General features: G+C 43.3%; 2 protein-coding genes across 2 annotated transcripts; both read right to left on the bottom strand.

Moving 5' to 3' along the window:
- Positions 1–1,353: 1,353 nt before the first annotated feature.
- b4galt4 (UDP-Gal:betaGlcNAc beta 1,4- galactosyltransferase, polypeptide 4) lies at positions 1,354–11,166 on the bottom strand. Its single transcript, XM_084473853.1, has 7 exons — positions 11,111–11,166; positions 9,457–9,970; positions 7,743–7,975; positions 6,060–6,247; positions 5,678–5,800; positions 4,885–4,989; positions 1,354–3,960 (listed from the first exon to the last, which is right to left on the bottom strand). Exons 2-7 carry the CDS (start codon positions 9,734–9,736, stop codon positions 3,822–3,824), a joined length of 1,068 nt encoding a protein of 355 aa, XP_084329979.1. The 5' UTR covers positions 9,737–9,970; positions 11,111–11,166; the 3' UTR covers positions 1,354–3,821.
- Positions 11,167–12,287: 1,121 nt separating this feature from the next.
- On the bottom strand, positions 12,288–20,976 carry casr (calcium-sensing receptor; the record flags this gene model as incomplete). The annotated part of the gene is made up of 6 exons (XM_084474779.1): positions 12,288–13,432; positions 13,693–13,816; positions 14,113–14,343; positions 14,804–15,643; positions 20,123–20,429; positions 20,789–20,976. The coding sequence occupies 6 exons, from the start codon at positions 20,974–20,976 to the stop codon at positions 12,288–12,290; spliced, it is 2,835 nt and encodes a 944-aa protein (XP_084330905.1).
- Between the last annotated feature and the right edge of the window lie 679 nt (positions 20,977–21,655).

Raw genomic sequence — 21,655 nt, 5'->3', positions numbered from 1 at the left:
TGGCATACTACATCTGCTGTTCTCGTACAATTATCAAGCAAATACTGATACATACCCATGTGTTATGTAACCGTAAATAGACTTTGGCAGGTATTAGTCTGCAGCTTATCAAATAGGGTGAAATAGGATGACATTAATAGTGATATTACAAAAACATGGTATCCAAAATCATTGCAACATTAGGAAAGGGTTATGTTGATATATTGTATTACTATCATAATAATGTATATTTAATAGCTTTAGAGAAATCAAATCGTTATCACTAATATGTTATAACATAAGAAAGCGATCAGCGCCCTAGTCAAGCTTCTATCCCACTTCTCAGTCATATCTTTGAGTTGTAAAGTTTTTTATTGAATTGGCCAAGCCCTACCGGATGTAATGTAACGCTAGCGATGGAAGTTGCTATGCGACTCGGTGGCTGTGCACAGACGCTTCTGACCACATGAGTCACTAACCATGCTCAGCTGAGCCACTAGTGGGAAGTGTTATCCCCAGTCCCAGAACCAGTAGATTGTTCTTGTTTTCGATTAACCGCATTCTGAAGTGAATGCGGTTGAGGTTTAAAGGTGTAGTGTATAGAATTCCGTGCCACCTGGCGTAACAGACTTGGCAGAAATGTAATATAATATTGTTTGAATAATTTAATTAGTGTCTAATCCCATGAAAATAATAATTGTTGTGTTTTCGTTACCTGAGAATAAAGCCTGTATATCTACAAAGGCACCATGTTGCTACACCATGTTTCTGCATTAGCTCATAACAGACAAACGGCGTTAGGGAGAGTGTTAGGGAGGAGGGTTGTGTGTTATCCCCATGGCTACGATCCATTTGTGATTCTGTTTTCGTAACGTCATTGTGTAGGTGTTTTTTTTAATATAATACCTGTATATTATATTATTATTATGAGCAGTGTTAGATATGAAATGCCACACACATCTTGGTGTTATACCATTTGTTTCCTTGAAGCTCAAACATCTCTAGGACGCAGACATCAAAACTGCCTGTTCAGAAGGAGATCCACCCACCCATACACCATGGCGTTATATTAAATGGGTGTGCGTTCCCTAATGCCTCCATGTATTGGAGAAGTTTGTTTTTGAAGTTGTTTCCATGTTCGATAACTAAAAGTAGGCTGTCACTCGTTTGGAGGAAGTTGGTATTCCAAAATGAAACTTTTGCAATCCAACTTTCAACAGGCATTATCAAATGCAACCTAATATTCATAGATAGTGATAGCTATAGGTATATGAATGTAGTTTACAACTATGTAATCAAAGAGGCATTTCCTGTGGCTTGAATTTGTAGCATTGACTGAAATCTTAAAATCAGTTGAACGAAACAACACAACAGTTTTGAAATGAAGTATATATTTAATTTGTATTTGAATGCACAAGGTCCCTTTTTTTAAAATCTCACAACAATAAACTAAAATACACACCTAACATACCCAAATTCCCACACAGTTTCACTCATACAAATCCTTTAATTTGTTGCTTACTTCTTTTTCTTTCACATTGATTCCAGATATATATGAAAATAAAATACAAAATAAAGTCTAGAAGTGTAAACAATGCTACAGGTTTTCTACAGATACAAAGGTACAATAATGAAGACGGCTATTTATGGCAATGAGAACATGAAGTAAGACTGCAGCCTACAGTAAGACTGTAGGCTATTTAGCATTCAATGTTTGTTTTTTTATCGCCAGAGAACGTACACCTTCACTAGTTCTCAGTGGATAATAAGAGAGTAAAGTTGGCCTAGGCAAACGTCAAGAGGGAACGTGACCAATTTGTTCGTCTCAACACGCTTAATTTTTTTTGGGCTAACTTGTGACAAAGACAAAGAAAGCTAACTTGTGATGGTTATTAATTATGAAATTTCAAAGCCTGCGTGATTAATCAGAAAAATCAACAATCACAGATTAATCCTCAATTAAGATTTAGGCAAGTGAGAATGAACCAAACAATCTTTGAAACAAGTGAGAAAGCTTTCAAAATACACCACTAGGCCTATTCATGAATATGACACGTTGTATAGCTCTAATGACACACCTGTTCAGTAGTTAATCATTGATTTATAAATCAGGGGATTAAGTAAAAGCCCATAGCCCAAGGAGTGCACATTTCAGTTGATATTTGCAACATACCCAAAAAAGAAAGAGAATCACATTGTTTAAACAGAGCAAAGCACACAGAGTTTGACTGAACACAGTGTTGCTCACTTTGTATTATCGATTTTGTCATTATCGCAAAATAATTAGTAAGTATATCTGTCACTATGATGTGGTAGGTTGGAACTACATAGTTCAACAAAATACTAACAGACAGTAATGCATTATTCCGTCACTGTAAAAATTTGTGGATATGCATGTATCGATTAGGCTACTATGACATGCAATGATTAAATAAGGCATATTGGTTCTTTACTGTGACTTAGTTATCAGAAAGCCGTTGAGGATAGAAAGGAAGTTACAAAAAGATCACAGTGTAAAAATAAAACTAATAAAATGTATATATTTAACAGCCTTTTTTTAACAGTTGATAATGCTAAATGTAGTTTCAATTTCATACCATTACCCATTAAGCCCAAGTTCTTTACCAATACTTTAAAATACATATTCAAAAAGGATTACAAAAAAGGATATGGATGTTAAGAGATTATCTCTATTCATTACTTAAAATGTCATTAGCATCCGATAGTTTAGCCTATGCTGTGTTATGCTACGTGATATAAGATTGGTATTGATAAAGTAAGATTGAGACATGTTGCATGAATCTACATTTTAGACTTAATGTCTGATTAAAAAAACGGTACCAAAAAGTTTAGGCCCAAATCACAAATATCTGACATTATTACTCTCCGATTACCGCTCATATCCATAATTTATCAATAAAGAGTTTCAGTGTCTAAAATATCGAATAGCTTCCACTTGTTGACCTAAACCCTTATTGTTTCTGGCTTTCTGATAGCCTGGCGATAATTATTATATCTAGTTAATGTATAAAATGTTTGTGTAGAATAAGTTATGCACAAGCAAAAAACTAAACTAAAAAGATGTTGCAAGCTATTGAATGCACACAATGAGGCGTACAAATCTGAAAAACCTTCAGTTTCCTAGGATTATTCTTTACCAATGTCTTCATCACGTATAGCCAAATCTATGCATCCGGTTAGCATTAGGATTAGCCCTGCTAACACACAGACTAACAGCCGCCAACTATAGCTAGTGCTAGGCTACATACGAAGCTAGGCTGGTACACTATTCGGCAAGGCTGAAAAGTGCAGAGACAAACAGAGATGGCACACATAATCACCTCATGTTTGAGGCTGTTCAGCATTAAGTAAGTAAAAGGCTTTGGTAATAAGAAAAAATGTCAGGATATCAAATTAATGACAGATACGTGTGACCCTGGGGTGGGGGGGGGGGGGGGGGGGGCCCAAGAGCGGAGTTTCGATTCCAGTTTTCGTACACAACAAAGTCAATTTACACTAAAAGGTAAAAGGTACACATCCCTGAGGGTATTCTGAAGGATGTGGTGGGAATGCAAAAGTCTCTCCTCAATAAAGCTCTTTTCTACCCTCGGCAGTCTTTCTGAACGTTTCCCACGTGAACATTCCGACCGGTTCACACACACTTTCACACTCCAGCGAGGCGGTCGACCGTGCGGGACCACAGCCAGTTCATCGGGAGCCCTTAGCTGTGTTAAGGTGCCTTGCTCATTGGGGCACCTCAACCAGAACAAAACCCGGGGATCGAACCTCGAGTCCGGTTGCCGGGGAAACCCGCTGTGCCACCGGAGCCAGCTTGCCGGCGGTCAGTGTCGGGGCGGCATGCCGATGTCCGCCGTGATGTTGACGTAGAGAGGCTGTCTCTCCACCGACAGAGTCTTGTAGGAGCAGCTGTTCAGACCGTCCTTGCGCCACACCTGGGGCGTTCGTCCCAGCAACCGCATCCTGGAACAACAGGGAGGGAGGAGTGATGGTCAGTTTAGACTGGGGGCATTGTTACTGCTTGTGGCCTCGCCGGCTTCAACAGTGGTGACCTTCCTGTGTACCAGTTAAAAAGCACCCGCTAGAGTGGGGGGATTTGGTGCTGGTGGTCAATAGAAATAAGTCGGAGACTGACCAACAGAAGTGTGAGATGAGCCCTTTTCCATCTCGTCTGTTGTAAAAAAAAATTCTGCTTCTGGCTGAATATTCACCTGGAACTATGTCAATATGAGCGCTGTCTATGTCATCTATGTTGAGCGCAGTCAACATAGATGACAAGGCAACAAAATCCTTATATCAGTGGCAATGATGCCACTGATATGACAATATAATAGCATAATAATGCAAGTACACCCTTTCACCCTTTTATTTCTTAAGAATGTTCAGACATTGGAATTGGAATGTGAAATGTTTTTCACACAGAATAGAAGCAGCGCAGAAGACGCAAATATGCAGAATACAGTTTTTGTTTCCAGGTGGACTGGCTTGGCTTATGACCGACATGTGCGCTTAATCTTTTAAACCCTGTGAACACCTGTCAATCTGGCATGGCATGGTTCAATCTGGTGTGTGGTGCGAGTTGGGATCTCAAGTTATTGTTTCATAAATTGTGTGATAAACCATCTAACAGAATTTTTTCTGTTGACTGACGATATATTGATCACTGAGATAGCAATAAATGAGCGTGAAAAGAAGGAGCTTCTGACGTTTTTGGCGTCTTAGCTTGCTTATATTGCTTGGCAATATTGAGGTCACGTCCATACATCATACAATAAGTTGATCACGCAATCACCTGACAGGCCTGCACAGGAACGCAGCGCTAGTGTTATAACGCATGACCTTTGACCCTCTGATCACCCCAAAGGACCCCCTGACGGGGGCACCTACCGGTCGTTGTTGACCTTGTTGCCACTGTCCCGCTTGTGGAACACCATGGTGTAGCGCGCCACCTCGGGCGGAGGACGCACAATCTTCATGCCCTGCAGCTCCACCCTGACACACACACACACACACACGGTTAACACAGTTATACTCAATACTAGATAATACGAGGGCTCGTTTGAGGACGACCTAGAGAGATAACGCTACTAGTACTACTAGATTTGAATCCAATGGGAATATTTGGAAACGTGAGATGTCTCCGGTTTGACTGCCTTTTAGTTTGCCTATTGTCTAGGAAAGGGCACTTTGAAAATATTGAACAAACAATGGCTCTATAGAGAGGAGTTCTGCTGCCCGACCATCTCCTGGGTAATGAGTAATATCTTTCCAACTTAAAAAAAAACAACTAAAAACACAATTTTGCTGTTTGGGAAGTCGACTTTAAAAACTTTAACACATTAACTCGAGTGACTTTGGAATGATTTCAATCTGCAATCGAAGTGCAGACAACAACTCCCACGATAAAACTTAACTTCACGTCATAAAGTTAATAATTTTGTTAAAGTTTTGGTTGAGCAACCCCCAGCGGATGAAATTACACATTATACCTTCGATCAAGTCTTTTTTTTTCAAAGTGGAACGTGAAAAGCATGTATTAGTGCTCAAACACCCTCACAGTATGGATGTGGCAATGAAATAAAAGAACATCCACGACGTATCGTTGACAAGACACAGGAACACAGTGGTAACATAGTGGTAAGAGGTCTCGTGTTTATGTCCGGTGGCGGTGGGGTCTGACCTGATGCGGAGGTCGTCGTCCTCCCCTCCCCAGCCCCAGTAGGTGTTGGGGAAGCCGTTCACCCGTTTAAACTGCTCTTTGGTCAGCGCCGTCACTCCTCCAAAGTAGCCCTTGTAGCGCAATCTAGAAACAGGTAGAAATATATCACAATGGAGCAGAAACTAATCCTGAGTATGACTAGCCTCAGTGGGACTAGCCTCAGTCGGACTAGCCTCACTTGGACTAGCCTCAGTCGGACTAGCCTCAGTGTGACTAGCCTCAGTGTGACTAGCCTCAGTGTGACTAGCCTCAGTGGGACTAGCCTCAGTGGGACTAGCCTCAGTGTGACTAGCCTCAGTGTGACTAGCCTCGCATGGACTAGCCTCAGTCTCCAGACACGTACTTGTAGCCCGTAGCGTTGCGGCCCACCACCATGTGTTTGGGCTGGCTGTCGCACATGTACAGGTTGTGGTCGTTCTCGGGCACCAGGTCCACATCGTGGAAGATGAAGCAGTCCCAGTCGTGGTCCTTCAGGGCCTCCAGGTAACCCACATTGAGCAATTTCGCACGGTTGAACGTTGCGTCGCCTGCCTTCAACGACATGCAAACATACAAACGATAAATGCACCCTAGTACATTTTACTACAAGCCCAGTGTCTTGGACAAATGGTTCCTAATAATAATTTATGAAATGATATATACTTGATTTTACTAGTAGTTTGTTTGAAAGCCTCTGTAATTCTGCTTACACCTAGAGATAGCGCCCTTCCTCTCTCAAATTGAAATGTGTTATATCAGTGAGCATTCAAATTGCCACTAAGTCTGTTATGAGGTCACTCCAAACTCCTCTCTTCATTGTGTAGATTCCTTTGGTTGTCATCATGCAGACTTGTCCCCTACCCAATTAGTGTATTGCAAATTATCTTGGCCTCTCCTGCCATGGCTCTTCCCGATGGAAACTCCCCTCACCTTTGTTTTTACTGCCCACAATGTGAATGTTTCCTGATAAGAATCCCCCTTTGTCTCACGGAAAATGCTTGGTGAATGCTCGCAGTGTGTATTCCCCTTATCATACTCTGTATTTAGATCAAAAGTCAACACTGCCACCTTACTTAAAAAACTGGTGAACAAATTCCAGTAAGGGTGGGGGCTGCGGTTTTTCATTTACATTTCTCATCGGATTTCAACGAGTCGTTTTAAAATTCCTATTCAATCATATTATATATGAAAAAAGACTCATGGAAATCAATTTAGATTCATGTTTGGATCATATTTTGTATTTTTTATATCAAACATCCGTTTTTTGTTTTTTATTTAATACTCCACGTTGATCATAATTCCTTGAATAAACACGACTCATTGAAATCGCCTCTCAGATAGGGCGACAATGCAGCCTACATATACTATATATCTCTGTATATATAAGGTCTATCCCTGTACTATTGGTTGACATCATTTCCTGTCTGAAAGGGTACTAACCCATTACCTGTTGGTTGACATCACTTCCTGTCTGAAAGAGTTCTGATCATGTGCCCGTGGTACACTTCCTGTCTGAAAGAAAGACAAGAAGCCTAACCTCTGCATAGATATATATATACTGACTAGATATCGCATTCGGCTTCTAAGCATGCGTCAACAATGCCGCCATCTTGCCACGGGGTAACCACCCACCTGAATGAATGAACGTCGATGGGGCAGAGGTCCTTTCCCAGTCTCAATCACTCTAAACGCCTTATTTTAAGGCAATATTCAAGTGGGTTGGTTTCTGACATAGGTCAGACGTGTAATGATAGTAAAAAAAAAAAGTATTTTTAATTAATTTTTACTAGCATTACCACAAACACACGTTTGACCCAACCCGATTGAAGATTTCCTTTAAAAAAGGCATTTGAGAGTGATTTTGACTGGGAAAGGACTTTTGTCCCATCGAAATTCATTCATTCAGGTGGGTGGTTACCCCGTGGCAAGATGGCGGCGGCATTGATGTAATGTTCCACTGAACAGCGCAGCTCAGGCGATATCTAGTCAGTATATATATCTATGCAACCTCTGTAGTCTGAGGGATGATGTCACTTCCTGTCCGTACCTGCTGGATGACGTAGATGGCGTAGTGGAGCTGCTGCCTCTGCAGAAACGGGTGCAGGTGATGCAGGAGGTAGAGGAGGTGCTTCTCGCGGCTGCGCTGAGGGACGAGGATGGCCACGCTTTGTCTCGCAGTGCATTCTGGGGGCTGGTACTGACCCTCGGCCACCACGGCGTTCTCATTTGTCACTTCCTTCATCGTCAACGAAGGCTCGAAGGACAGCTTCAGGGCGCCATCTTGGAGGGGCAAAAAGAAAAGGCTTTAAAGAATGAGTCAGATGAGGTCTGTGTTTTTAGGCTGTTCTCCTTGTCAACAGGATTTGGGCCCAATTCCCTCATCTTGGTTCTGAAGGCTAGCTCAGTAGGGGAACTGAATGCAGAATTCCCCCACTCAGCTAGCCTTCAGTACCAAGCCAGCCACTAGGTGAATAAGGCCTATAGGACACAGAATATATATTGCAGTGCAGTAGCACAATGTGCGATTATAAAGTACACACAAAAAAATATATATTTTGTGTCTCTGGTATTTCTGAACCAACAAAGCATTAGAAAACATTACTGATTTCTGAAAAACACACGTACATATGTTTGCTCTCGCTTTCCCACTTTACATCTATGATGATGGAATGAAAGCAGAGTGTGTATGAGATAGTATGAGGTGTGGTTGTTATGGTTGAATACGTTTTATGTTAAATATCAGCTGATCACAATAAAGTAAACATACCAAAGCAAACCTAAGGCAACAAAGTTGCGAATCGATTCCAAATCCTAGAAGATAAAAATCAAATATGTTTTGTCCTCCACATCTACAATACTCGCTGATATTATGGAGTAAGAACTTCCCCAGGGACAACAGGATACAGTCCCACATGCTGAAACATTACCTTTTAGCAACACAACCTTTGTTCCATAAGTGTGCAACCCTGTCCACAACTCTGCTCAGTCAGGAGACCTAAGACTGCTGTAGGACGGCCAAGAACAGTGTCTTCTGCCAATTCATATAAACTGCCTGTTACACTGTGGCTACACTGAAACCTCCATATAAGTCAGCATGACAAACATACCAGCATGACATTCTAACAGAGAAACTTTTAAAGTTGTGTGAACATGAAGGCTTATAAGGATTGGTGAGCTCATTATTGTTGGTCTGAACATTGTGCAGCATCTATCTGTTCTCGTGTTAATCCATTAACCTATTCACATAATTAAAGTGACAAATAAAATCTGTAAGTTACTTGTTACCATGTTATTAAGGGTTTTTGAGGTGTGTATCAAAAATGGTGTGCCAAAAAAATCCATTGCATTGGAATCTCATGTAATAAGTTCATTATTACATGAAATTATTATCTATCATTTGATTTCTTTACGCCGATTTATTGGGTGGAGTCTATTATACCTCCTGGCTCTTTAGCCAAGCAGGGAACATATTACTGTACACTCAAGCCAGGCCAAGGACATTACAGCGACATCGCCCATTGACATCATTTCAGACTTTGGGTGGGGGGGGGGGGGGGGGGGGGGGGTGATTCAGAGGCAGACCACAACTCTACAGTCTCTAAGACTGACAGTGAGATGCATATTAATATACTTTTAACATCTTCAGTAGGTGTGTAGTGGATACATCACTCTGTGATTTGTTAAGTTATGATACGATTTTAGATCATGTTGTCCATCACTTTAACTCTCAAAAATGTGCACTGGTGACGTTGTTTACTCACAGAGCAGCGGAGAACTTTCCGGGCACAGGGCCGTAGGTGTACGGGCACTCGACGCAACCTCTGGTGACGCTCCCTCTGGTGACGCTCCCTCTGGTCTCAGATCGACCAGCGAGCCGTCCCCTTTGACCGGGACCCGCAGCGTCACAGGGGACCACTGCAAGGCCTTCACCGTGTCCCCCTTGTATGTGGCGATCCACGCCAACGCAGAGAGACACAGCAAGAGTGCAATGACGTACTTTCCTCTCCTGGAGACCGTGAGCATAGAAGGACAGAACCCCATGGCCACCCCCTCAATGAACTATTTGTTTTGGTGTTGAGTGGTCGTCTCAGCTTTTGTTTTTGTGTCGTGCGCAGGGCACTGTGATGAAAACAGCTCCAAGGATCCGTGATAATCTGCTCATGGCAATGGATTTAATCATATTTTTTTTCGTTTGTCAGCTTTGAGTAGCCATTGTTCTCGTTACATCAGAAAGGGTCTGTTCAACACACAACTCTGATGTGGCGCCCTCAGAAACTGTTAAGAAAGGGAGAAGGAAAGGTTAGTGAATTTAAGCTCAACCGATTGGATGGCCAACAACCAGGGTGTGCCACACACCATGACAATGTCAACTCTCAACAATCTTCAAAAAAAAACCTGTCTCTCTCCATGAAGAAACTTGATCTCTTCCAGGAAACAGAACGCTTTGTTCCCGTTGAACCAGGAATATTGATGTGGACATTTTTGGTGCAATTTCTAATCTATACAATATCCATTATTTCACAAGTTTCATCACTTTTAATTTCAAACATGAACTGAAGTGATCTTCACTAGCCCATCTCCCCCAACAACAAGAAGTAAAGCTAACGAGGTTGTATGCTATATAGAAGCCTCTTGAGCAATGGTCGAGTTTAGGATACCTTCTCTCCTCACATTCACCATGTCCAGGTACAAAACCAGGCATTGCTCTTTATCTCTACAACTCTAGGTTAATACCCAGTTCGCCTGTACCCCCCCTGGGCTCTTCAGTCCTGAAGTTAGAACTCAGCTGACCAACCTTCGTCAGCTGAGGGGGGAGGGGCAATTTGGCAATGACCAAATTAATAACCTTAGAAACACACAAGGAACCGACACGTTTGTTTCAAGGTAACGCACCCCTCACCGTCCATTCCTGGAGGTGCAAACGTCTGATGATGGTTCATCATCATAATAATAATAATAATAATAATAATAATAATAATAATACTATATAATAATAATTTTATTTTGTAGAGCACAAAAATCTCAAAGTGCTACAGAGTTTAAGAGGGAAAAAAATGGGTTGTTAAAACATATAATACATATACAGTAAAAGAAGCAAAAGGCTTTTTTTTAAAGGTAAGTCTTAAGGTTTCGTTTATCATGGTGCGGCTTTAAAGGTGTGCTGTCATTTTAACATCTCATAACCTTATCTAAGCCTTCGGAGATAACCTATGTAAATAACTAATAACCACTAAGGTTAATTAAAACGTACCGTTAGCTACAGAGCAGACCTAACAACACAGTCATTGACATCGTTGATGGACGACTGCTCTATAAATACATGTTGACAAAGTTGTATAGACTAGGCTAAAATGGCTCTAGAGACGGTGCTTTCTTAGTCGATCTACGTTGATGAGTGTAGTAAAGTTACTTTACCTCATTCCTTAAGCTGCTGCACTAGTGATACCACAGCGCCACGACTTGGATTCAAGTCAAGAATTGACAGAGGAGGAGGAAAACAAACATTGAAAATGACTTCCGGGGTGGCTGTTTCACAATAAAAGCCAGTGCGAAAGCGCGCAAGTAATGTTTGCAATCCGTTATTTACGTGTGTTTCACAATAAAAGCCTATAAACACACGTAATAAACGTTTACATTCCGTTAATTACCGTTGGACTTCTTCGTACTTTGCCAGAACCACTACTTGGCCATCAACACTATTTATGGTCTTTCTTTCCTTTTCATAAACCTTGCTTCGGTTTGTTTGCCCTACTGTGCCCGCTCTGTGTGATGACGCCGATGACAGCCACGTGTCAAAAAGTATGTGATCGGTGGTTGTGAAAGGTTGATTGGTAAGTTTTTTAAATCGAACAAAAAACAACGTCAGAAATCTCCTTATTATTTAAAATGGACAAAGTAACTGAACGATGAAGAAAACGTTACTTCTAACTTAATATCCAATATTATATCCAAGTAGTAGTAGTATTATATCCAAGTAGTAGTAAAGTAGATACTCTAGGCCTATGACCTTGTATATACTATTATATAAAACCTATATAAAAGTATATACAAGGTCATAGGCCTATTAGAATTACTTAGATACTCTAATAGGCCTATGACCTTGTATATACTTTTATATAGGTTTTATACAGTCATGAAATTGTTTACTAATCTCTGCAATCCACTTGATGAAAAAAGAAAAGAAAAAGTGAAGAATAAATACAAATACTCATACTTTGATTTGCATTGTACTGCTTTGCTTTTATTGTAATAATTCATTATTTACCATGTTGTTATAGTCATTGAGAAAACGAAAATACAATGTACAGAATATTGAATAAGTAGACTAATCTAAACAAATTGCATCCATTACATTGTCAAATGAAATGTAAAGATTTACTGTACAGTCCAAATCATTTTAATAAATATTCCATGATAATATTGAGTGCTAATGAAAATTATTTACAATTCTGAATCATCAAGTTTCAACATCTACCGTATGCCATCTTTGTCATCATATCAGACACACATTTTAATTTGATATGGACTTCAAATAAGGAACTGGCCAATGGATTCGCAACGGGCTTGCAATGTTCCCAAACGTGAGGTTACATCACATGACTGAATTCCTTCTTGACTCGTCGAAGCTCAGGGACAGAGTGACCGTTCCACTCCCAAAGCTCACCCTGGGCCTGTGGATCCTAGGCTGGCCTGCGCTGGGCTCACAGTTGTTACCGTTGGTCTTGAGGCTTATGGACGAGGAGGGGGACGAGCCTGAAGACCCGCCCGTGCTGCCTGACCTCTTCCTGGACGCCGTGTTGTGCTTGAGGGTGGCCTTGGCCGCCACTTTGAAGGCGTGCGCCGCCGTGCTGCAGCGGACCTCCTCAATGGTGTTCCTGGAGGGCTTGAAGAGGATGATGTACACCTTGTGGAAGAAGAGGCAAGCCAAAAGACCGAAGCTGGACGCCAGTATCGCGATCACCTCCACCGCCGACACAAACTTGCCGTAGGTGCTGAAGTACGCCGGGATGAACGAGATCCAAACAATAAAGAATATCAGCATGCTGAACGTGATGAACTTCGCCTCTGTGAAGTTCTCCGGGAGTTTACGCGATTTGAACGCAAAGAAGAAGCAAATGGCGGCGAGGAGACAGGTGTAGCCGATCAGAAAGCCCAGGGCCATCATGGAGCCCTCGTTGCAGGTGATGAAGATAATCTCATCGATGTCGTGGTTCTTGGAGCTGGCCGGCGGGGCGTTGTAGAGCCACACCACGCAGATCATCACCTGGACAAAGGTGCACAGGAACACTAGCAGGAACTGCAGGTTCAGGCCCCACCACTTGCGGTGGAGACTGGTGGGGATCTTGGCCTCGAAGACGAGCAGCACACGGTTGGTCTTGACCAGGATGCAGGAGATGCAGAGGACGAAGCTGATCCCGAAGGCCGGCTGGCGCAGGCGGCACGTCCAGTCCTGCGGTTCGCCGATGAACATGAGGGAGCTGGAGAAGCAGCAGACGAGGGAGAAGAGGAGGAGGTAGGACAGCTCTCGGTTGGTGGCCTTCACGATGGGAGTGTTGCGGAATCGGACAAAAACCCCCAGGACGAAGGCCGTCAGAAACACTCCCAGCACTGCGAATATTGTCAGGGCTATGCCAAAGGGCTCCGTCCACGAGAGGAATTCGATCTCTTTCAGAAAGCAGAACGTGTGGTTCCCATTGGACCACGAGTTGTTTGGACACTTGGTGCAAACACTGGCATCTGCATGAACAGATAAACAAACAAAATCACATGTCCACCTTCACACTGCCGCAGTAACAAGTTGTAATATCCAAGATTTAAAACTCGATAAGAAGCGATAAGATATACAGGACTAAGATGTGGCTGAGATTCTTACATTCAGCATTTGACTAGTTGTAGTAAATCAGGGCAATCTACAACCAGCGGCAGCAAAGGTGTATGGTCTTAAACGACAAGTGAGGGTGAAACAATCGAAGCATAGGTATTTCATGAATCCATACCTTTATGGTTACTGTATTCTCCATCGGAGCACTCTTTGCATTCGAAACAGCAAGTGGGCTCGCTGTCTATGATGCCCTTCCTCGTGCCTGGGTCGCAGTCCTCACTGCAGTTTGAAAACGGCAGCTGGAGCGTATGATAGCAGAGGAGCATGTGAGAATGGAAATTAAATAATATATATTATTATATTATATATATTATGTATAATGGAACCTGCAGTCACAATTGTCACAATCACATCTGTCATCAAAAACTCGGCAAATGTTCCTTGAAGGATGATGTAACAAGATGTATTATAATAAAATGATAGTTATTATTTTGGTTAATTGTGAACTTACATCCCATTATGTATGAGAGAGAGGAGAGGGAGAGAGAGGGAGAGAGAGTGTAATGGAATATATTTCCCGAAGTACGTGAATAACCTCTGTGCTGTATCCATTCCACAGTATCTTGGCCTTGTCGATGTAGAGCTTGGATCCTTTTTTGACGTGCATGTTGTAGTAGCCAATCTCCTCAAACACCACGGATGCATCTTCTGTTGACCTGTGCCAGTTGATGATGGTGTAGTTCCCCCACATGTCAGCGTTCTCATCAAAGTGCACCGTCTCCCCAATGCTGTCGATGTAATCCAAATGTCTCAGCTGCTTCAGGACCTGTGGAGCAGAGAGCAGTGTACAATGAACTTTAAAATTGTTGATTGATCGATTTTAATAGGGTGCAGGATAGTGTGGTGGCAGTGAGTATGTTGGGAGGGTTCGACTCCCAACTGACATGTAATGGATTAGATTGGCTCAGTTTTCCTGAATAATTTAGCATAACTGAGCAAGAGCCCAACACTTAGCAGCTCCTTAAATCCTGATGATATGTCTCTATCTGCTTTCACTGTTTAACACATTCCTGCTCCTTTATGCCCTGTCTCTGTATTCAATCTGTAACCCCTTCCTGCTCCTTGGTCACATGTCTCTCTCTGTAATCACTGTCCAACCCCTAACTGCTCCTTAATGACCTGTCTCTGTATTCACTGTCTAACACATATACTCTCTAACCCTGCATGTTCCTTGATACCCCATCAGTCTATCCACTTACCCATCTCTCATCACTGCGTCTCCTTACCTGCCATGCCTCCATATCTTTCGTATCTGCGCAGGAGCTGTTTGCGAAAAGCCCTCGGCCAGGCGTGCAGGTGAGTATGTCCTGCAGGGCCTGGGCGATGGAGTAGACGGCCACGTACACGTTGTAGGAGATACGGAGGTGCGTGTAGTCCAGATACGGCGTCTCAACACTGGTGATGTCCTCGTCGCCGGAGCACAGCGGCCGCGAGCTCTCCGTGCCGTTCTCGCTCTCCTGCAGCCTCAAGCTGTCCTCCAGGTAGCAGTTGAAGGTTTCCTCCCAGAACTCCCGGATGAACTCGTTGTGGCTGACCTTCTTGGGCTGCACCTGCTGGAGGAACTCCTTGAAGCCCGGGATGTGGCCGGGCCTCAGGGCGAAGCCGATGGTCCCGGCCATGACGTCAAGATACTCTGGTTTGGCGATCAGTGAGGAGCTGGCCCACGCCTCGCTGGCCAGCCAGAGGCGGTCAGTGATGTTTCTCCGGGCCATCTCCTTGATCAAGGGCTCCACGTCAGGACCACTGGCGAATACAACGATCACTTTGGCCGTGGAGTTCTCAATGCGGTCCACCAAGGCCTGGATCTCGTGGTCTTCAAAGTACTGGGAGATGAATTCGTTCAGATGAATGCAGATGTCCCGCTCCTCCATCTCCTTCTCAAACTTCTCGATGCCCGGGCGTCCGTACTCGTCGTCCGAGGCCACGGCGATGACCCAGTTCCACTGGAAGTAGGCGATGATGTCGGCCATGGCTGTGGCCTGGTACTCGTCAGTGGGGATGGTTCTCATGAAGGACTTGTACTGGTTCTTGTTGCTCAGCAACCGGCTGGAGGAGGCATAACTGATCTGTAGAATGCATTCAGATTAAGCTAAATTCACATCACATTCACTATCACAAACAGTCACGTTACATCATGTTTCAACCCAGTCTCACACCAAAATGTAGTATAGCTATGTTGGTCCACAGCGGAAAACATAGTCTTTCCACAATAATGGCTCTAAAATTGTGAGATGCCTACGTTTTTTTGGCCTATTTGTTTCTATAAGCCTCCTTCCACGTCACTTGACATGAGTTTCTGTCTTCGAAAACAAGCAAGATGGCTGACATTTATGTTATTATCAATGCAAAATGCAATATTTGGATATAGATTCAACATTAAAATTAGTTTTGTTAACATTTGAGAAATGTGCTTCCTATTTATATATGATGTACCCCTAAAGTCCGGGGGTCTCTTTTATATCAGAGTGGGTCTCAAGGACACAAACAATTATCAATCTGGTGGCTCCAGCCCTATAAGAAGTGCCTCACAAAGCCTCACCAATGCTCCATCTCGTGACACCTCCTCACCCAGCAGCTTGCTTGCAAGGTTTTAACTGAAGTTCTTCCCAGACCTAGACCCTACCCATCCAGCATGCATATCTGAGAATCAGACCTCTATTTCATAACGAAAATGAATGATGAGTGAAATGCACAATGAACTTCTTTCAATCTCATAAGGGGCAGGGTGCGGGCTCCTTTTCATCTTTTGACCCCAGACTTGAAGAACTTGTCCACAGGCTAGCACATCTCCCTCCATGTTACAGAAAAGGAATAATGGCCATAGGTCAAAATCACGCGCAACAAAAATGTAGCTCATGGTTCCACATGATTGAAGTATGTGTAGCCTACCCTGATTCTATTCCCTCAAAACCCCAAATCATATACAATCACTGAACAACTATTATGTTAAGAAACAATGTTATTATTTTTGCTGGAAAAGTTATCAAAACGCATTTCAATGCAGAATCGATAAAAAATATAGCATTTTACACAAAAAATAAAATAAAATCAGCCATCTTCTTTTTTTTCAGATAGAAACTCGACACCCACGTGATGTGGAAGAAGGCCTATAGAAAATAGTCCAACAAAACGTTGGCATCTCACAATTTCTGAGCCGTTGTTGTGAAACTACTAGGTTTTCCGCTGTGGACCAACATAGATACACTACATTTTGTCGTGAGACTGGGTTACACATTCACACACATTCGCATTGCATCACATTCACATACATTCATGTTCACATTTACATCACATTTACATCACATTATAGTGACTCTGAGAACAGTGTGTGCAAAAATGTAAGCATTTCTTAACAAACCAACTGGACTCAGTGAAGAGTGGCTCTATGACTCAAGAACACAAGGGTGTCACAAGCCTGTGGTCAAGTGTAGGGATGTCACGAGAACCGATACTTCGGTACCAAGTCGATACCAAAATTCAAAAAACGTGACGGTACTCGTTTTTCTTAGTACCGTAGGTACCGTAGGTACCGAGGACGCAATTCCTCTGGACGTCACGTGGGCAGCATATACACAAATGCCGCTTTTCCACCGCCAGTACCTACTCGACTCGACTCGACTCGACTCGACTCGCCACGCCTTATTTGCGTTTCCATTGGCAAAAAAAGTACCTGGTACCTAGTACCGGGTACTTTTTTTTAGTACTACCTCCGTCGAGGTTCCATGCCAGCGGAGTAGGTACTTTTGTGTGACGTAAACAGGCTGCTGGTAACTGATTGGCCAGCGGCTGTAAATGGGAATATTCACTCAAGTTAAGTTGTGTCCGGCGTGGTTGGAGTCCACGAACCCGCTCCCGAGGGGGACACTGATCAGCGTTTCGCCGTGTGTGTCGCTCCTTTCCCGGGGCTAGAGTTAGGCTGCGCGTCGTTATGTGTGTCGGGCGTGGTTGTGTGTGTCCGGCGTGGCTGGAGTCCACGGACCGGCGTTTCGCTGTTTCGTTTCAGTGTCGTTCCTTTCCTAGGGCTCGAGTTTCGCCTCTATCAACGTTACCGTATGACAAAAATAGACGCGCAGTCATTGCGCTTTTTATTTTATTTTATTTCCCATCATAACCTTTCCCGGGAATCAGGAAATAGTCTTGATCAGATTCAGATTTCCCGGGAATCGCGTCTCCCGTGATTAAAACCTAATGACGACCCGCCCATGGTGGAGAGGTTCTTTTCTACGACCCGCCCACATTGAAGAGGTACTTTTTTAGATGGAAACGCAACCAAACCGAGTTGAGTCGAGGCGAGTCGAGTCGAGTCGAGTTGGTACTGGCGGTGGAAAAGCGGCACTACACGGGAACATGGAAGACGGCAGCTGCAGCGAGTGCGACGGCTCCGCCTCGACTCGTCGATAAAAAGAATAACAAGAGTCGCGTCTGGAAGTACTTTGCGTTTGGAACGCTGCGCCGCCCGACTGTTTCAGACGGGACCCGTTTCAATGTTGCGCTTCTAAACACGCATGGTACGACTGCGTTCGGCATCACTTACATGATGTTGTTTTGATTGAAGATCGGCAGGTTGTAGTAGGTGCGGCGGTGAATGTGTGCGTGCGTGTGCGTGTGTGTTGCGAGCGTATGCAATTTCAAAGTAAACAAACCAACTCAAAGCCGATGCATGCATCCAAAATTATTCGTTCAAAACCAAATAAACAATTCAAAAACAGCGTTGCTTATTCGCTTCAAATACTTTTTCTTTTCAAAACTTGGTTAATTAATACGGCGCGGTACCGAGCAGTTGAAAACAATGTTGGCGTCTCCTGTGGCTGCCTTGCGCACCTAGGTTATATTACTTAATATTAGGTTGGAAGTTATGTTTTAAACCCCGCCATGCACGTAAGTGTAAACGCCAGCCGCATAGCTGCATGACTGCCTGCTTTCAGCGCGTATTATTATTTTTTTAATTATTATTACTTGAACGCTACATGCCACTGTTCTTTTTTTGTAATGTTAATAGTGGTTTATTTTTATTCATTACTTGAACGCTACATGCCAGTGCCACTGTTTTTTGGAATGTTTAAATGTTTTTAATAAATAAAGTAGATGGGATTTATTGTTTTGTTTTTGACCGTGGTATCGAATTGGGTATCGAGAATTGTGGAATTTCACAGGTATTGGTATCGACTACTAAATTTCTGGTATCGTGACATCCCTAGTTTAAGTACATGGGATTTATTGTTTTATTTTTGTTTTTTGCCGTGGTATCGAAATGGTATCGAGAATCGTGGATTTTCACTGGTATTGGTACCGACTTCTAAATATTTGGTATCGTGACATCCCTAGTCAAGTGTGTAAAAAGAGCTGGTGCTCAATGTAAGAGATGTCCTGAATACAACCGAAAAGTTGTAGTCAGTTGATGGGCGGCTTCTGAAGAGATGGGTCTTCAATTTTGTTTTTCTATAGAGGGATTATGTAGGTCACTATCGATATACTATCGATAATTGGCACACGCAGAAGTGTGCTTGTTATAACAACAATTATAAATAGGATTATAACGAACTTGTTCAAAAGTTTGAACCTCTTACATAACATACTTTTGTTCTTCTAGAATTCGACATCGCCGGTCTGGCCCACTGCTGTGGTTCTGGTGCAGGTCATGTGACTTAAAAGGGGACATGACAAAACTAGGAGCTGCCAGAGGGAAAGCCTTGGTAAGTAACAGTAAATACACTGTGGAGTGTGTCTGTCCGTGACATGTTCAATGGGTCTGTGACATCTGTGTGTGAGTGACGATTGTGGTTGTTATGTCCAATATTAATGTGATAATGATGCCATGCCTTGCCTATATGTATATGTGTGTGTGTGTGTGTGTGTGTGTGTGTGTTTGTAATTGATCTGTGTATATTGTCTGTATATAATATGTTGCCAAATGTTTGAATGCCAAAACACTCGACAGCCCTTGCAGACTCAATCATTGCATGCTGTGGGTTGACTGGTTCTCTGTCATCTGTGGCCCTCTACCTGGTAGTGCTTGCTACTGCGCATTACGTCAGCTCCTTCTGGTTCTAGTCAAACAGAGCAGCCGTCATGTGCATGCTACTGCTTGATAGTAGCAAGTGGTTTTCAGTAGAATATTGTTTACATGAGTTTCAAACAAATTCAACCAGAGGTTCCCATATGCTTGTCTCTAAATTCCTGTTGTCCTGATTTGTGTAATTATGTGTCTCTCTGTAATCCTGATGAATTATTTTATGCTACCTTCTTGTCCAGGTTGCTCATTAAATATATTTGTATCTCAATGAGCCTCATTTGGTTAGATATAGGTTAAAAAAAAAGAATCCTGGAATTTATTTATTCAATCATGCTCACAAGCACACAGCAGCAGAAGTGATGTTTTCCCCTTATCTAGATGTCTCGGTCACCAAACGGCAGCGTATCTGTCGGTATGAGCAGGCTCCCGATGCTCCGATTGGGTGACCAAATCTGAGGGGGGTGTCGCCACCAGAGTAAGCCCCTATGGAGAGGCTGACCGTCTCCAGCGGGAGTGTCTGGGCTGGGCTCACCTGAGGGATGTAGAACAGACTCAGGAGGTTGGCCACGGCGGTGGAGACGGCGGAGCCCGACGCGCCCACCACGGCGATGGTGGAGGGGATGTGGTCGGTGCAGTTGCAGAACTCGTCCAGGTTGATGGAGTCCATCTTGTTCTGGGCCACGAAGCTCAGCGTGGCCTCGAGCGCCTTGGACACTGTGTTGCAGGTGTCGTAGATCCTGTAGCCCAGGGTGATGTTGGGCAGGAGGGAGCTGCTGTTGTTGATCTCATCGATGGCAAAGATCATGGCCTGCAGCCAGCGGAAGCCCCGGAAGTTGTACCTGCCAGAGGGAGATTAAGGGCCGCTGTTTACTAGTTTGTGTTTTTTAATTTATTTTTTATTCCGTGACTCCCTGTGAATTCAGACAGATGTCGTTAAGCAGCAGGTCAGGTTTTAGGCAGGGCATCTTGTTCGAGGGCGCCTACTACAGGGTACTTTACGGGCCACGGCGATCGAACCATGTTCATTTTTGCTGGGAGTTTAACCCCCTCACCCCCTCACAACACTATCCTGTCCCCGAAAAACATGATCAAAAGTGTTAATGATTTTATTTGACATCCACATGAAACCATATCAATTACACTACTGATTGATAGATTGAACCACAGATTGATTTTAAACCAATGAGGGACACGTTACCTCACACACTGAGTGGACTCTGGCCTGGCCGCCAGGTCCTGGTCTTTAGAAGCGACTCCAAAGTGTATGGGGAAGAGACCCCCAAGGAGAATATCCCCGGTCTTCTGTGCCCTCTGATAGGGCCCGTACGTTGAGGTCAACTGGACGGACCCCAGGAGCAGCAGATAATAACCCAGTAAAAACGTCATCCCTTCCTTTGGTCAAGACGAGACTTTATTCCTTTCAGAGGTTCCCTGATAGCCTCATTGTGGTCCATAGGTCTGCCTGCCATCTGGTTGGGTCCCGCTCATGGTTGCACGATTTTAAAACACCTGCAGGAACAAGAGAACATGTTTGTTTTGATTCCCTGCTCTTTATCGCACAAGGTTTCAATGTTGGGTTACACGTTTACATTAAGAGTAGAATGTGGTAAAATACACTTTTCTTTACACTTAACTGAAAATAACAATTAAGTTTAGCATCAATGACTTTATACGATTACTATGCATGTGCAATAAATGGAAGTATTAATATACAATTAATACTAGTGTGTTGTATGAATATATACAATTCCTAAGGGAACCTGTAGGAATGCCCAGTGGATTGCATACAGAGCTTCCTCCAAATCAACAAAGTATCGTACAAAACTGGTTTTCAAAATATCTTATCTTTTCCTGTCCTTTTTTGCATCATTTTATAGTTATATTTCCCCCTGGAAGTATGAGCATTAGCCTGTGTTTATATTCCCATCGTCACCCAGGGCAGCAGATTATACGGATGCTGCTTGAAGTGCCTAAGCTCGCACGCCGAGTGAGGGAGAGAGTCACACTTGAGTGAGCAGGCTTCCTGCGAGCGCCGGGGTCTAAAACGCGCTGGCTTGTAAAAAGC

This window comes from Micromesistius poutassou (genome assembly GCF_964030765.1).
Source record: "Micromesistius poutassou genome assembly, chromosome: 10".
In the NCBI taxonomy this organism is placed as follows: Eukaryota; Metazoa; Chordata; class Actinopteri; order Gadiformes; family Gadidae; genus Micromesistius; species Micromesistius poutassou.
Note: the sequence above shows the minus strand (reverse complement) of the source record. Positions and strands in the feature narration are given on the sequence as shown.

Coding starts and splice junctions, on each gene's coding strand:
- b4galt4 (XM_084473853.1), bottom strand. CDS start 9,736: ATGGGGTTCTGTCCTTCTATGCTCACGGTCTCCAGGAGAGGAAAGTAC. Junction 4,990..5,677: donor GACGACGACCTCCGCATCAG/GTCAGACCCCAC, acceptor TGTGTGTGTCAG/GGTGGAGCTGCAGGGCATGA. Junction 3,961..4,884: donor AACAAGGTCAACAACGACCG/GTAGGTGCCCCC, acceptor CTGTTGTTCCAG/GATGCGGTTGCTGGGACGAA.